The 18,616-nt window shown below is 23.7% G+C and overlaps 2 protein-coding genes across 2 annotated transcripts; both read left to right on the forward strand.

Annotated features, from left to right (window-relative positions):
- Positions 1-366: 366 nt before the first annotated feature.
- LOC142645180 (uncharacterized) lies at positions 367-2,224 on the forward strand. The gene is made up of 2 exons (XM_075820814.1): positions 367-1,238; positions 1,317-2,224. The coding sequence occupies exons 1-2, from the start codon at positions 368-370 to the stop codon at positions 2,138-2,140; spliced, it is 1,695 nt and encodes a 564-aa protein (XP_075676929.1). The 5' UTR covers position 367; the 3' UTR covers positions 2,141-2,224.
- Positions 2,225-6,589: 4,365 nt separating this feature from the next.
- LOC142645179 (uncharacterized) lies at positions 6,590-13,969 on the forward strand. The gene is made up of 2 exons (XM_075820813.1): positions 6,590-7,079; positions 12,419-13,969. The coding sequence occupies exons 1-2, from the start codon at positions 6,629-6,631 to the stop codon at positions 13,948-13,950; spliced, it is 1,983 nt and encodes a 660-aa protein (XP_075676928.1). The 5' UTR covers positions 6,590-6,628; the 3' UTR covers positions 13,951-13,969.
- The last annotated feature ends 4,647 nt before the right edge of the window (positions 13,970-18,616 follow it).

Below are 18,616 nucleotides of genomic sequence, written 5' to 3' on the forward strand. Positions count from 1 at the left end.
TCAAAAAGGAAAACAAACAAGCAAAACAAATCTTATATCGACAAAATCATATTTTAGAAAATAGGTCGATCGCATTATCAATTTTATTATCTGTTATTTTTTTCCTATTTTTTTGTCAATTAAAAATTTTGTAAAATTTTTGTAAATTTTTTTTGTTTTTTAAAAAATTACAGAAAAAAAAAAGAAGCTAAGATTCTAACAGAGTGAAAAACCGAATTTTTCAAAAAAAATTAATTAAATTTTTGTAAAAAAAATTACAAAAATTACAAAAAAATTCTAGAAATTCGTCTTTCACTATAAAAATTTATTTAATAAAATTGTTTATTCAATGCTTTATTGATTTTTTTTTTTGATTGATTGAAAAAAAATGTCAACAAGTGTTAATATAGCCGCCATTATCTTATTATTGATTCAAACATCAACAACATTTGCAAACGATGGTGATTTATGGTTTCCAAAAGAATTACCCGAAGAAAAACTTGTTAAATGTGGTTTGGAATATGAAATATATGGATTATCCATTGTTAATGATTATATATTTCAATTTGAAAAATGTTCAGTTATTATTTATCCACCACCATTGAATAAATATTTTATTGAAAATTTTAATCATTTAAATTTAGAAATGGGTTATCGTTTTACATTCGATGAATTACAACCAAATTGGCAACCAAATTATTGTGAATATGCAAAAAAATCCATAAATATACCACAATATTCATTGATACGATTAAGAATACCAAACAATATACATAGATATCATATTTTATTATATTTTACAGGCATTTTTCATACAAATCAATCAAATCAATATTATTTATATGATTTTGATCAAAATTTACATATGGAAAATAAACGTAAATTTTATCGTAATTTTGTACATTATTCATTTATAAGTGATGGTAATGAACAATTTTTATTACATAATGAATTACAAGATGATCAATATGAAATAATAAAAGATCCATTAATACATATGGATAATATTACAATGGGTAAAATTTGTATTATGAAAATGGATAATGATGATGATGATGATAGTGATAGTTCATCAAATTATTATGCTATTAAAAGACAAAAAAATGAAAAATGTGATGAAAAAATTCGTACATTAACCCGATCATTATTGAAAACAATACATTTATCATATACAATAGATGGTGATATATATCTGTTATCATTACAAGATAATCTAGTATTAATAATTGAACCGAAATTTTTAAAAACAGAAAATTTAGGTAAAGAATTTATTTTACAAAAAAAATTATTACCCGAATATTTTGTTTGTAAATCTAAACCAATCCATGTGATTCAAGCACCAACCGTACGACCAAAAAAAACTACAACAACAGCAACAACAAAAACAACTACAACAACAACAACAACAACAGCAACAACAACAGTAGAATCAATAACAACAACAGCACCAACTGTAGAATCAAAAACAACAACAACAAAAATCGTAGAATCGAAAACAACAGCAGCACCAACCGTAGAATCAAAAACAACAACAACAGCAGCACCAACTGTAGAATCAAAAACAACAACACCAATCGCAAAATCAAAAACCACAACAACACCAATCGCAAAATCAAAAACAACAACAACACCAATCGCAAAATCAAAAACAACAACAACACCAATCGCAAAATCAAAAACAACAACAACACCAATCGCAAAATCAAAAACAACAACAACACCAATCGCAAAATCAAAAACAACAACAACACCAATCGCAAAATCAAAAACAACAACAACACCAATCGCAAAATCAAAAACAACAACAACAATAACAATTATAACAAATGAATTACAATCGGATAAAAATTTTTTAATGATAATATTATGGATTATAATTATAATAATTTGTATTTTTATTGGAATATTTATTTATTTTAAATGGAAAAACAAGTTCAAAAATGTTAAATTACAAACAAAAACAACGTCATTACCAAAAACACCATTATCACCCACAATAACAACAACATCATCATCATCATTGAATGTTATTGAACGAAAGAAAGGTAAAAATAAACGAAAAAAAGATATTCGTACAAGAACAATTCGATCTGATCTTGACACTTATTCCACCACCACCACCACCACCACTACCACACCACGATCGACAGAACTAAATTAATAATTAAATAATTAACTAATTAATTAATTAATCATTGTTTTCTCGATTATAATTTAAAATTAATAAATTAAATTTAAATTTAAATTTTATTATAATTTATAATTTTCAAAATCCAAAATCACTATAAAAATTCATTGAAATTTTTTTACAAACATAGTATTTTTATTTATTTAAAAGTTTTGTTTTGATTATTTTTTATTTTTATTTGATTTCAAAATCAACACACTGGTGCCCAATAAGGAATTTTGTTTTGATCAATCGAGATATTAATGAAAATAATGCCAACAAGTGTTAATATAGTCGCCATTTTTATTATCATCCTGTTATTTCAATCAACATTTGCATCCGATGATAATTTATGGTTTCCAAAAGAATTTCCCATGAATAAATTAGTAAAATGTGGTTTGGAACATGAAATGTATGGATTATCCATTGTTAATGATCATATATTTCAATTTGAAAAATGTTCAGTTATTATTTATCCACCACCATTGAATCAATATTTTATTGAAAATTTTAATCAATTAAATTTAGAAAATGGTTATCGTTTTACATTCGATGAAATACAACCAAATTGGCGACCAAATTATTGTCAATATGCAAAACAATCAATCAATATACCACAATATTCATTGATACGTTTGAAAATATCAAACAATAAACATGGATATGATATACTATTATATTTTACCGGTCAATTTCATAAAAATCAATCAAATCAATATTATTTATATGATTTTAATCAAAATTTACATTTGGAAAGTAAACGTAAATTTTATCGTAATTCTGTTCATTATTTACTTATTACTGATGGTTATGAACAATTTATATTACAAAATGAATTACAAGATGATCAATATGAAATAATAAATGATGGATTAATACAAATGAACAATACAATGGGTAAAGTTTGTATTTTGAATAGAGATAATGATGGCTCATCAAACAATTATTTTATTATTAAAAGACAATCAAATAAACAATGTGATAAAAAAATTCGTACATTAACTCGATCATTATTGAAAACAATACATTTATCATTTACATTAAATGGTGATATATATCTGTTATCATTACAAGATAATCTATTATTAATAATTGAACCAAAATTTTTACAATCAGAAAATATAGGTAAAGATTTTATTTTACAAAAAAAATTATTATCCAATTTTTTGATTTGTAAATCAAAACCATCGATTAAATTACCAACAGTACAACCATCAATAATTACAACTACAATATCGAAAATAACAACAACAACTACAGCTAAAGAATTAAATTTTTTTGAAAATTTTTTAAATATAATATTATTGATTATAATTATAATTAGTTGTATGTTTTGTGGAATATTTATCTGTTTTAAATGTAATAAGAAATCTAATAAATATATTGTATCACAAAGAAAAACAACGAAATTATCACATAAAGAATCATTATTATCACGATCATCACTATCATCATCATCAGGTATTGAAGAAAAGAAAAGTGAAAGTGTTAATAAAACAATTCGTTCTGATATTGGCACTAAGTCCAACAGCACAGAAAAAACGAACTAAATTAATTTAATAGTTTTTTTTTCTTTGATGATAATTAAATTTTTAAACAAAATTAAAAATTTTACTATAAAAATTCATTGAAAATTTTTTATAAACATTGTAATTTTTTTAATTTATTTAAAAGTTTTTTGCTTTGTAAATTGTGATTTATAAAAAAAATTATGACAACTAGTGTGAATATAGTCGTTATCCTAACGTTATTGTTTCGGTCAACATTTACAACCGATAGTGATTTATGGTTTCCAAAAGAATTTCCCCATGAACAATTTATTAAATGCGGTATGGATCATGAAATGTTTGGTTTTTCAATTGTCGATGCACATATTTATCAATTTGATAAATGTTCAGTTATAATTTATCCACCACCATTATATAAATATATAGATGAACATCTGAATCAATTTAATTTAGAAAATGGTTATCGTTATCAATTTGATAAAATACAACCAAATTGGCAACCAAATTATTGTCAACAAGCAAAACAATCAATAATTAAACCACAATATTCATTAATACGTTTGAATGTACCGAATAATGAACATGATAAACATATTTTATTATATTTTACTGGATTATTAAGCAAAAATGAAACAAATCTTTATTATGCATATGATTTTGATTTACATTTGAATGTTATAAAAAATAGTGACACTTTTTTTCGATCATATACAAAATATTTATTTATAAATAATGGTAATGAAATATTTTTCATTGAAAATGAATATAAAAAAGATGAATTTGATATTACAAAAGATAAAGTTATTGGATTTAATAGTATTTATTTGGGTACTATTTGTATTAAAAAATCAACTGGCGATGATAAAAACAAGAATATTATTTATAGGCAAAAATCTAAACGTTGTGAACCAGATTCAATAAGACAATATACTGAATCATTATTAAAAAATATTGATTTATCATTTACATTTAATGAAAAATTAACGTTAATATCGACAAAAGATAAAATTGTTTTACAAACAAATGTTGATTATCTGAATATAAATAGTAAAAAAAAAGAATTTTCATTGGAAATAATATCATTATCGAATTATTTTGTTTGTAAAACTAAATCAATAGATGAAAAAATAACATTAAAACCAATAATAACAACTGAAATAAAGGAATTAAAAACAAAAAATAAATTATTAATAATATTGATTCCAATTATAATTATAATTATTTGTTTATTTATTGGAATATTTATTTATTTTAAACCATGGAAAAAGAAATTAAATAATTCTAAATTACCAAAAACAACAACAACAACAACAACATCGTCAACAACAAAAACAACAACAACAACAGCAACTCCATTATTTTCACCATCAAAATCAGCATTGAAGAATAATATTGGTAAAAAGAAAATTCGTAAAGAATTTCTTGCCAAAACAATTCGATCTAATTTAAGTCCATAAAATTACCAATTATAATTTAATTTTAAAAATTAAAATTTTTTTTGCACTATAAAAATTCATTGAAAATTTTTAACAAACATTGTAATTTTTAATTTATTTTAAAGTTTTTGCTTTGTAAATTGTGATTTATAAAAAAAATTATGACAACTAGTGTGAATATAGTCGTTATCCTCACGTTATTGTTTCGATCAACATTCGCAACCGATAGTGATTTATGGTTTCCAAAAGAATTTCCCCATGAACAATTGATTAAATGTGGTATGGATCATGAAATGTATGGTTTTTCAATTGTCGATGCACATATATATCAATTTGATAAATGTTCAGTTATAATTTATCCACCACCATTATATAAATATATAGATGAACATCTGAATCAATTTAATTTAGAAAATGGTTATCGTTATCAATTTGATAAAATACAACCAAATTGGCAACCAAATTATTGTCAACAAGCAAAACAATCAATAATTAAACCACAATATTCATTAATACGTTTAAATGTACCGAATAATGAACATGATAAACATATTTTATTATATTTTACCGGTTTATTGAACAAAAATGAAACAAATCTTTATTATGCATATGATTTTGATTTACATTTGAATAGTATAAAAAAATTTTTTTGTTCATATGCAAAATATTTATTTATTAATAATGGTAATGAAATATTTTTCATTGAAAATGAATATAAAAAAGATAAATTTGATATTACAAAAGATAAAGTTCTTGGATTTGATTGGTTTTATTTCGGTACTATTTGTATTAAAAAATCTACTGGCGATGATAAAAATAAGAATATTATTTACAGGCATGAAATATCAAAACCTTGTGAACCGGATTCAACAAGACAATATACAGAATCATTATTGAAAAATATTGATTTATCATTTACATTTAATGAAAAATTAATGTTAATTTCGACAAAAGATAAAATTGTTTTACAAACAAATGTTGATTATTTGAATAGAAGTAGTAAAAAAAAAGAATTTTCATTGGAAATAATATCATTAACAAATTATTTTGTTTGTAAAACTAAACAAATAGTTGAAAAAATAACATTACAACCAATTACAATGACAACTGAAATAAAGGAATTAAAAACAAAAAATAAATTATTAATAATATTGATTCCAATTATAATTATAATTTTATGTTTATTTATTGGAATATTTTTCTATTTTAAACCATGGAAAAAGAAATTGAATAATTCTAAATTACCAAAAACAACAACAACAGCAACAACATCGTCAACAACAAAAACAACAACAACAACAGCAACAACAGCAACTCCATTATTTTCACCATCAAAATCAGCATTGAAGAATAATATTGGTAAAAAGAAAATTCGTAAAGAATTTCTTGCAAAAACAATTAGATCAAATTTAAGTCCATAAAATTACCAATTATAATTTAATTTTAAAAATTAAAATTTTTTTTTTTGCACTATAAAAATTCATTGAAAATTTTTAACAAACATTGTAATTTTTATTTATTTAAAAGTTTTGAAAATAATGACAAGTGTTGAAATAGTCGCCATTATTGTTCTGATCATAACGTTATTGATTCAAACAACATTTGAAACTGATGGTGATTTATGGTTTCCAAAAGAATTTCCCAATGATAAATTAGTAAAATGTGGTTTGGATCATGAAATGTATGGATTATCCATAGTGGATGATTATATATTTCAATTTGATAAATGTTCAGTTATTATTTATCCACCACCAATTGATAAATATTTAAATAAAAATTTAACTGAATTAAATTTAGAAAATGGTTATCATTATCAATTTAATGAAATACAACCAAATTGGTGGCCAAGTTATTGTGAACAAGCAAAACGATCAATAATTACACCACAATATGTATTAATACGTTTAAATGTACCGAATAAAGAATATAATAATCATATTTTTATCTATTTTACCGGATTATTAAGTCAAAATGAAACAAATCTTTATTATATATGTAAAAACATACAAAAATACGACTTGTCAAGTGAGAGTCAAAAACCAGACTGATTCATTTTTATTCATTTCTTTTAAAGTATTTTAAATAAATTCTTTTCATAAATAACGTGATGTTTTTCATCCATTTACATCCCCCCGCTTTAAGATTGTAGATTAGGGGAAATTTTGATTATTACAATAGTGTTTTGGGTATTATACAATAATTTTTTTTTGTTTTTGTTTAAATGACAGAAATAAATGATATTACATTTGTATGTTGAATAAGAAATTATGTATTAATAATTTTTATAATTGTTATGGATGTAATTGTTATTTTTATCGTTAAAAGAAAGAAATGTTATTTTGATGTACATTTTTTTTATCATGAATAGTACTGGTTGATTCTTTTATTTTTTTTTTTTTTTAATATTTTTTTTTTATATTCTTTTGATATTTTTTTTTTTTTATATTCTTTTGATTTTTTTTTTTTTTTTTTTTTTTAATATTCTTTTGATATTTTTTTTTATAATTTTTTTATTTATGTTTTTTTTTTGTGTTTGTGGTTTTTTTTTTTTAATAATTTCTTTTATCTAACTTAACTTTACAACTTTCTAGATTACTAACTAACAACAAGATTTGTCATTCTAATCAACTGACTAGTTTCATTATTACTATCTCTTTTTTTAACTAAAAATTGATCATAATTGAATAAAACAAAGGACTTTGATTTTGATTATTAATCTATCTATTGATTCTTCATGTTAAAAACTAAAAAGGTCATCTTTTTCTCTAAACTGCAAATTTAATTGAGAAATTGTTATTTTTTTTCTAAACTATTACTAATTATCGTTGCTACGCATAAACGAAACGCTAACATTCTGTACATTATTTAAATGTCTGTTTTGTTTGTGTTTTTGTTATGAATGTTGAACAATTTTTTTCACTTAACAGATTGCAGTTTTGTGTAAAACAATTTCATTGTAGTTGCCATATCGATGGTGAATTGAATTGAATTCATTTTAAAATCGTTGGTTTTAAAAAATTTGACAATTTGTATTTTAATTTTTTCTTCATTCTTTTCGAATTAATTTCATATGCTTCTTGCCCGTTAGAAAATAAAATGATTCGTTAGTTGCTTCTTGGGTACTTATTGCCCGTTAGAAAAAGAATGGATCTTTATATATTTTTAGGTGCTTCTTGCCCGTTAGAAAAAAAAATTAGTTCTTCGGCATTCTAAATAATCATTCAGCATTGATAGATCTTGAGGAATGTCACGGAATCAACTTAAATAATATTCTTCAAAGGTATTTTTCCACAAATTTTCGACAATTGATGTACTTATTGTAATTTACATTAGCACCATAGTGGATTGAAATTGATTGTTATTGATAATGAACAACATTGTTTCACAATAAGGTCAAGAATAGATCATAAACACATTCAAAAAAAATAGGCAGTTAAAACTTGATAATATTTGGACAACTTATTTGTGGTAGTTAAATTATCATCGGTTAAAACTTCAAACACTATTTTTTTTTTAACGGTTGAATCGGATTGTGTTCTGCAAATTTAGACATAATATTCCATCCAAATTTTTTCTGATGTTATCAACAACAAATGATTTTTTTTTTCTTCAAGTTATGCTGGCCATGTTATGTAATGCACATTGAGATGTTAATTTGTTATCTGTTTTAAAATTGGTGCACGAGTTTGATTACAATTTTCAAATGCTGCAAATGCCACCAAACAGATAACAAGATCATGTTCATCAAATCTTTGTAAAACCACAACATTTTCGAGATTCTGATTGTTATTTGACAATAGTTGAAGGGGGAATAGATAAATTTCAAATATTAGAAATTTGATTCGGATTATGGAAGGTATAATAAATTTGATCATTAAATTTATGTTTTAGTTGCTGTTTCTGGATATGATTTTTTTTATGGATCATATGATTGATGATGTAATAGTTATTATTGTTGATTAGATTTTGTATCAATCAATGATAATTGTTTTGTGAATTTTTGAATTAATAACTTGAAATAATTGATGATGAACAACATTTGTGTTCTATTATATTCACCATAAACACATTCAATGTGTGTATTTACATTGATAATGTTTGAAGCACTTGTAATGATTAAGCTGCTCTTGGTCAAACAGTTTTTTCAACAATGTATACTGATTTAATTTTCAATCGATTCAGTTAACCACATAGCTACCGGAAACAAAGCTATAATTTCACCGGAATTATGTTTGGAATATTTCATTCAAATATTTAATGCAAAGCAAATAATTTTGTTGTAATGGCCATATTATCTGGAAGAGGGATATTACTTTTTTCTTATATAACCGAATAAATAACAAATTCATGTGCAACCAGAATTTTGATTGTCGTACCACCATATTTTTTTAAAGTTCAAATTGCTGTTGATGATGAATTTGTTGAATCATTTTTTTTTTGTGGATTTTTGTGATTAATGTTGTAATTGTTGTGGTTGAATCTGATTAATAACAGTTTAGCCATCATCATTTTGTTGCCAAATTTTCATTTTCATTTTGTTTTGTTGTTGAATAATGATAAAGTAATAATACTCGAATCACTTTGAAAATTTGAAAATCATTTCGAATTACATATTTTATAATGTATGTACGAATACAATGATTTTTTTTCTCGGAACTTTGTTTTCAAATATTTTGATTTGTTGTTCATATTTTCTTTGATTTAGAAAAGGCATTTGATGATGTTATTACACGTGCTAAATGTTCATCTTCACGTAGATAATTTGCATTTAGATAATATAATGTATTATGCTGTGATTGTTGTTTGATGGAACGAATGATATTTTATTGTTATTATTATTATTATTATCATGCATCAATCATTAATTGATTGCTATTGGTGTTGATCTGATCAGCTTGAATCACTTGTTGTGGTTGTTGTTTGACAACATTATGAACGATGACAAGATAAAGGACAGTAAATTTGTTGTTTTAATTGTTATTATTATTATTATTATTTTTCAATTTACATTTGATTGATAATTATTGAATCGGGTATGTTTGATCAACACCGAATATTTTTTTTTTTTGTTCAACGGCTAATAGGCGGTTGAGAATGTATCCGAATCTTGTTGCGATTTTTTTTTTTGTTTTAGTTGCAATATAGAAAATATTCTTGAAGTAATTCTGGAAAAGATTTGCGAACCAATCAATAGATTTGGTTGTCGTTGATAATAATTGTTTTCTCATTCAAATACTACTGTTGATCATTATCGATAGTAATAACAAATTTCAAGCACAGCAATCATATTGATAATGTAAAAACTTCAAAGAAATAAGAACAGCAAATAATAGTTGCCAACCTTCATCCCCCCATTTGTGAAATGTCATCTGATTGATCGGATTTAAAATTCGTTTTTTTTTTTTTTTGCAACATGTGTCACATAATTTCTGGAATAAAAAAAGTGATGAATCAAATATTTCATCTTCGTTAAAAAAAAACCACATATACGAATCATATCCGATTATTCTTGTCGGTTGTCTGATTTTGAATCATTGTTAGTCATGAATACATCTGAAAATGATTTAAAATTTTCTAAACATAATTTATGAAATATCTTCAGCCAATATTGGTAATAATTTTTATTGTATTCGATATTCATATTTGTCCACCATGTTTATTATGGTTAATTTGAATTTCGTCATCGTATAGTTTATTTTGACAACTTTCAATAAAAATTTTGAAATGTTTGAGATAAAATTACTCATGGATATCATTCGATGTATTCATACATGAAATATGCATTCGATTTTTTTTTTTTTTTATAACAGTTTCAATTGTTCAATACCATTTCCTTCATTATCGAGTTGTCCAACCATATTCTTGACAAATAATATTATGATGTTAAACCATCGGTTACAATGATATGATGGAAGAAATCAAAATTATGATGTTCTTTAGTCATTTCGGATACTTTAATGTTGACATTGAATTCGATAGATTATTATTAAAATTTATAATCAAGTATAGATTCTGAAATAATTTGATAATTTCTTGAATATATTTTAAAGATAAAATTTAGATTTTGACCATTATGATGATGATGTTGATACATCTTGGTTCAATGATAGTGGATTATTCAATGAAATTGAAATGGGTATTTTGATTAATTAATTCACTTTGGAGAAAACAGGTAGTAAACAATCGATTGTTTTTTTTTTTTTTTTTTTTTGTTTATTCGGTTCTCCGTATGTGACATGTAAAAAAAATTTGATAGTAAATTTGCCCTTAGTTGTTTTCATTTTCACCTCTCTGTTTGCTGTTGATCATCATGATCTTAACATTGTTAACAAGGGCATTTTAATTAAGATCCAAATGGAATATTCAATAAGGTCATAAATCTATCAATTGCTTGATGCATTTCTCAGCGATTCATCGGTTTAAAATTCTTTTTTTTTCAGAATATACTGAATTAAGCACAAGATAAAAACGAAATTCACTGTAGATGAGTGTGACTTATGAGTCAACAATGATCATCAAAATAAACAGTGAAGCTGATGAGGTGGTTTAATTTGATTTTTTTTTTTTTGTGTTATGGAACTTATTGAATTGAGCACAAGATAAAAGGAAATTCACTGTAGATTAATGTGACTATGAGTCAGCAATGACTGTCGATTTTGGTAGTGAAGTTGGTGAGATGAATAGATTTGGTTATTTGTATTTGTAAAAAAATGTTTATGAATGAATGTCATTTGAATGTCAAATGTGTCACCAAAATTTTATGTTAATATAAAATAACTTTTTTATGAGTTGGTGATGATGGGTTTTGAGTTTGTTGGCCACGTGGTTTTATCCAACGTGGAAATTGTTTTTCATGCATAAGTTGGTATCGAATAATTATTTTTTTTTTTAAAAAAATGGATAGGTATTGGGAAATATTGGATTTTTTTCTCTGACACATTCTTCCCCCCACTTGGATAGCTGTTTTCTAAGAAAAAAAAAAAAAAAAAAGAAAAGAGAAAAAAAAATAGAAAGAAAAAAGAAAAGGGAGAGAAGAAAAAAAAAAAAAAACTCATTTGGGAAAGTGTAGTTTATTTTATTAAAAAAAAGAATCATATCTTAGCTGATGGATTGGAAATCCTGATGAAAAATTCATCTGAAATGATGAAATGGACCAAGGGTAATTGTGAGGTTTCGGTGAAATAATCCTACTGGCTTGTAAAAACATACAAAAATACGACTTGTCAAGTGAGAGTCAAAAACCAGACTGATTCATTTTTATTCATTTCTTTTAAAGTATTTTAAATAAATTCTTTTCATAAATAACGTGATGTTTTTCATCCATTTACATATACATGATTTTGATACACGATTAGGTGAAGAAAAAAATAGTTATCAATATAAAAGACCATTAACAAAATTTATATTTATAAATAATGGTTATGAAATATTTTTTATTGAAAATGAAAATTCAGAATATGAATTTGAATTGAACAAAGATAGATTTATTGGAAAGGATAGTGTTTATATGGGTACTGTTTGTATTGATAATAAAACAAATATTAATGCTTATGAATATTATAATCATTATAATAACAGTAACAATAATAATCAACATGATATTTATCGAAGAATACCGCAAATATGTGAACCGGATTCAATTAGAAATTATACACATTCATTATTTGAATATATTGATTCATCATTTACATATAATGGAAAATTATTTTTTATATCAACCGAAAAACAATTTATTTTAAAAACTGATATTGAATTTTTAGATTTAGGTAATGAACATAAAGTATTTCCTGCCGAAAGGATAACATTTTCAAAATTTTTTACTTGTAAAACGAAACCAACAATTAAATCAACAACATTACAACAATCAAATATAACATTAATAACAACAACAATGATGACAATAATAACAACTACTGAATCATATTTGGATAATAATTTATTAATTATAATTATAATTATAATTATTATTTCAATTATAATTATTTGTATTTTGATTGGAATATTTATATATTTTAAACAAAAAAAGAAATTAAAAGATACTGTTGAAACATCATCGGAAGAATCAGCATCATTAACAAAATCAAAATCAATAATACCTGAAACAACAACAAATTTACAACTAACACTAACAACAACAACAACAACATCGAAATTACCACCGACACCAACAACCGCAACATCAAAATTAACACCACCATATCCACCACCACCACCAACATCTAAATTACAGCCGACAATATCAAAATCAAAATCAAATATAATACCATTAAAATCAAGATCAAAAATAATACCATTTTTCATAAAATCAATATTATCACGTAAAGCACCATCAAAAATAACACCAGTATTATCAAAAACAACAAAATCACCTGAAGCAACATCAAAAATAACACCAGTATCACCATTATCACGGAAAGAAACATCAAAAATAATACGACCATTATCATGGAAAGAAACATCAAAAATAATACGACCATTATCATGGAAAGAAACATCAAAAATAATAAGACCATTATCATGGAAAGCAACAACAAAAATAACACCAGTATCACCATTATCATGGAAAGCAACATCAAAAATAACAGCACCATTATCACGGAAAGCAATATCAAAAATAACAGCACCATTATCACGGAAAGCAATATCAAAAATAACAGCACCCACAACAACAACAACATCATCATCAAAAACAGAATCAGTATCAACATCAAGATCAAAATCATTATCATCGGATGTTTTAAGAAAGAAAAAACAAAAAGATCTTCATATGGATACAGTTAGATCCAGTTTTGATCCGATGAATCATTTCAAACATATACCTAAAAAAAGTAAAAAAAATAAATATTATCCTCGAATATAACGAATTTTTTTACAACAAAAAAAAATTGTAATAAACAAAAATAAAAATTTAATTACAAAATTTTTAAAAATTTATATTTTTTGATGAAATATTCTAGAAGTTTAGTTTTCCGCTATAAAAATTCATTGAAAATTTTTTACAAACATTGTAATTTTTATTTTAAAAGTTTTGTAAATTGGTGTAATTGAAAGAATTAAGAAACAATGACAACAACAACATCGACTAATGTAAAAATAGTCGCCATTATTGTTATTATCATGTTATTATTATTGATTCAATCAACAATGGAAACTGATGGTGATTTATGGTTTCCAAAACAATTTCCAAAAGATAAATTAATAAAATGTGGTCTTGATTATGAAATGTATGGATTATCCATAGTGGATGATTATATATTTCAATTTGAAAAATGTTCAGTTATTATTTATCCACCACCAATATATAAATATTTTAATGAAAATTTTACAAAATTAAAATTAGAAAATGGTTATCGTTATCAATTTGATGAAATACAACCAGATTGGCTGGAAAATTATTGTCAATATGCTAAACGATCGATTATAATACCACAATATTCATTAATACGTTTACGAGTACAGGAAGAAAAACAACATTATAATCATATTTTATTATATTTTATCGGTCAATATCATTTGAATCAATCGATTCAATCATATGCATATGATTTTGATCAGAATTATGATATAAAAAAACGTTCAATATTTCATAGACAATATGTACAATATTTATTTATAAATAATGGTAATGAACATTTTTTATTACATAATGAATTACAAGATGATTGTTATGATTTATCAAAAGATATAATATTTGGTAAAGGTGGTTATTCATTTGGTGATATTTGTATTGAACCATTGAATGAAAACACAACAACAACAACAACCGAACAATCAAAAAATTATGAATATATTATTCTAAGACAAAAAAATCAACAATGTAAACCAAAAATTCGTAAATTAACCCATTCATTACTAAAACAAATTCATATATCATTTACAATAAATGGTAATCTATATCTTATTTCTAAACAAGATCAAATTGTATTGATTGTTGATGAAAATTTTTTAAAAATAGAAAATATTTATACTGAATATTTATTGGATAAATTATTTTATAATGATTTTTTTATTGGTTGTCATTCAATAAAACCAATTATCGAAACAGAATCATATTTTGGTAAAAAATATTATTCAATATTATTATTATTAATAATGATAATTATTTGTATTTTGATTGGAATATTTATATATTTGAGAAGAAATTATCGTTCGGATACTATGAAAAAATCATTACAAAGAAAAAAATCCATTTCAAAATCATCATCAACATCATTATCATCGAATGTTGATAAAAAGAAAAATCAGATGGAAAGTTTTCTTAAAAAAACAATGAGATCTGATTTGGAAATTACCGAAAAAACTACTCCCACCACCGACAGTGTTACCAATACAAAAATCACCAACAAACCACCGGCCAAGAACATCGCTAAGAGCGTGGACAAGAACACCGCAAAGGATACCGGCAAAGACACTGACAAAAAAATCACCAACGCCGGAATAAAAGACACCAATAATAGCGACAAAGATCGTGACATTAGCGCAAAAATCACTAAAGCAGCTACCGATACTGTTAAAAATATTGGTACAACAGCAGCCAATACTGGTAAAAAAATCTATAAAATTAGATTAAAATTTGTAAAAAAGAAAATAAATAAATAAAATGAAACTAAAAAATAAAAAAAAATTTGTAATTCTATCCAAAATTTGATTAAAATTTGTTCGAGAAAAATTTTAATTGAAATTTTCCCACTATAAAAGTAGACGAAATTTGTTTGAAATAAAATCAATCAAAGTTTTGAATTTTATTACTTGTTTTTGTTTGTTTTATCAATATTTTTATTTGTGAAATTTTTTTTTGTTGTAAAAAGGCCTATTATTACAAATCGATCTGAAATTGTTAACAAATATTATGACTAAAAATTTGAATATAATTTTGGCCATTATATTAATAATATTTTATTTACAAACAACATTATCAAATAAAGATATTGATATTGTAAAATTATGGTTTCCAACAAAATTACCTGAAGAAAAATCCGTTGTATGCGGTCTTGATTATGATATTAGTGGAATATCAGTTGTTGATGATTATTTATTTCAATTTCAAAAATGTGCTGTTATTATTTATCCACCACCATTAGAAAAATATTTAGATGAATCATTTAATCATTTAAAATTAGATAATGGTTATCGTTATTTATTTAAAGAAGTATTAGTAAATGAAGAATTAATAATGTGTTCATCTAAATCCGATACACCAATGTTTTCAATGATTCGTAGAAAAACAACCAATGATGAACGATATGATCATGTTTTGGTATATCGTCATCAATATCATAAAGTAGATATATATGATCTTGAAAAATATCTTGATGAAAATCCTATCCATCCAAATTATGATGATGATTCAAATTCAATAATGAAAATAGTGACTGATGGTGAGGAATTTTATCGTCTAGTAAATGATCAATATGAACATAAAGCATATCGAATATTAGGTGATGAAGCAACTGAAAAAAAAGTTATTGATTTTGGTATTTTTTGTGTTAAAAAAAATAATAATAGTGATGGTTATTCTATTTTAAAAACTGATTTTGATAGTTGTGGTGAAGAGAATTTAAATTTAACAAGAGCAATAATTGAAAATATTTATATAACATTTGCTGCACATAAAAAAGCAATAATATTTACCGGACATGAAAATATGGTTTTAATATTTGATATAAAATTATTTTTACCAAACAATAATGATGAATTACCATTGGAAATAAAAACAAAGAAAGATTTTTTAATTTGTAGTCGATCTGATCAACCGAAAACCGAAAAAACAAAAATAATGAAATTTTTAAAAGATAATATATTTATTATAATACCAGTTATAAGTGTTATTTTAATTATAATAATTGGTGGTATTATATTTACTGTTTATATGAAACGTAAAAAGAAAAATCCAATCAATAAAAAAGATGCCTTAATGAAATCTAAATCATCATTATTAACAACAACAGGTTTAAATAAAAAAACTACAACTAGTAATACATTTAGTTCAAAGATTTTTAACAAGATTACAAGTATCACAATTCCAACTAACAATAGTATCACAACAACAACAACTGGTAAAACTATTAATCGATAATCGATTATTATCGATTTTTTGATTTTTTATTAAACAAAACAAACAATTAAAAAAACATTCACCCTTTAATGGAATTGAATTTTTTTTTAATACTTCTCTTTTATTGAATTTAAACAACAAAAACAACAACAACAACAACAAACAAACAAAAATATTTGTAAATTGATTGCAAAAATTGAAATTAAAATTTATTAAAAAAACAGAACAAAACAGAAATTTTTAATTAATTTTCTTTTCACTATAAAAAAGTGGGCAAAAAAAATTTCTTTGACGAATCAAGTGTTGAATTTCTTCTTTCGAAAAAATAACTAATTACAAATCTATGATGACTATGAATATTGTTTTGGCCATTTTGTTGTTGTTGTATTTTCAAACAACATTATCCGATAATGATCAATTAGCAAAATTATGGTTTCCAACAAAATTACCCGAAGAAAAACTTGTTAAATGTGGTCTTGATTATGATATTTATGGAATATCAATAGTCGATGATTATTTATATCAATTTCAAAAATGTTCAGTGATAATTTATCCACCACCATTGAAAAAATATTTAAATAAATCAATGAATCATTTAAATCTGGATAATGGTTATTATTATTCATTTGAAGAATTATTATCTGGTGTTCATACAAGATTATGTGCAGAAGCAAGTCAATCATCATCATCTGAAATATCAACATTTTCATTAATACATAGAAAATTATCAGATGATGAATTGAATGATCATATTTTATTATATCATATTAATTATCAACATAAAATAGAAATATTTGATCTTAGTAAAAATATTAATAGTCATATTGATTATAATGTACATTATAAAGAAAATTATAAAGAACAATCAAAAATTAAATTATTAACAAATGGTTATGAACAATATCGTTTACAAAATGATCATTATGATGCATATCGTTTACGTGGTGATCCATCAACCGATAAAAAAACTATTGATTATGGTTTTGTTTGTATCAGGAAAACTGATAAGGATAAATATTTTATTTCCAAAACTGAATATGATAATTGTGAAAAGCTGAATTTAAATTTAACACAATCATTATTGAATAATATACATTTATCATTTAGTGTTTATAAAAAATTAATAATGATTTCACAACAAGATAACCATGTTTTAATAACCGATATAAAATTATTTGAACCAAAAAATTCGGATGAAGAATTTCAATTACAAATAAAATCGATGAATGATTTTTTTGTTTGTAGTAGTAGACCTAAACAAAATAATAATACAAATAATACAAGCAACGAAATAATGTTTAAAGATAATATTTTTATTATAATACCTGTTATTATAATCATTATTATTATTATTATTATAATCGCAACTGTTGTTTATATAAAAAAATATAAAAAGAAAAAACTAAACAAAAAAAATATATTAATGAAATCTAAATCATCATTAACATCATGTGTTGGTGCAAAAATTGAT

Source organism: Dermatophagoides pteronyssinus, unplaced genomic scaffold, assembly GCF_027571235.1.
Source record: "Dermatophagoides pteronyssinus isolate colony J.1.1.1.1 unplaced genomic scaffold, Derpt_VIB-CSIC_2022.12 sq0008, whole genome shotgun sequence".
Classification (NCBI taxonomy): Eukaryota; Metazoa; Arthropoda; class Arachnida; order Sarcoptiformes; family Pyroglyphidae; genus Dermatophagoides; species Dermatophagoides pteronyssinus.

Coding starts and splice junctions, on each gene's coding strand:
- LOC142645180 (XM_075820814.1), top strand. CDS start 368: ATGTCAACAAGTGTTAATATAGCCGCCATTATCTTATTATTGATTCAA. Junction 1,239..1,316: donor TTTAAAAACAGAAAATTTAG/GTAAAGAATTTA, acceptor ATGTGATTCAAG/CACCAACCGTACGACCAAAA.
- LOC142645179 (XM_075820813.1), top strand. CDS start 6,629: ATGACAAGTGTTGAAATAGTCGCCATTATTGTTCTGATCATAACGTTA. Junction 7,080..12,418: donor AAATGAAACAAATCTTTATT/ATATATGTAAAA, acceptor TCATCCATTTAC/ATATACATGATTTTGATACA.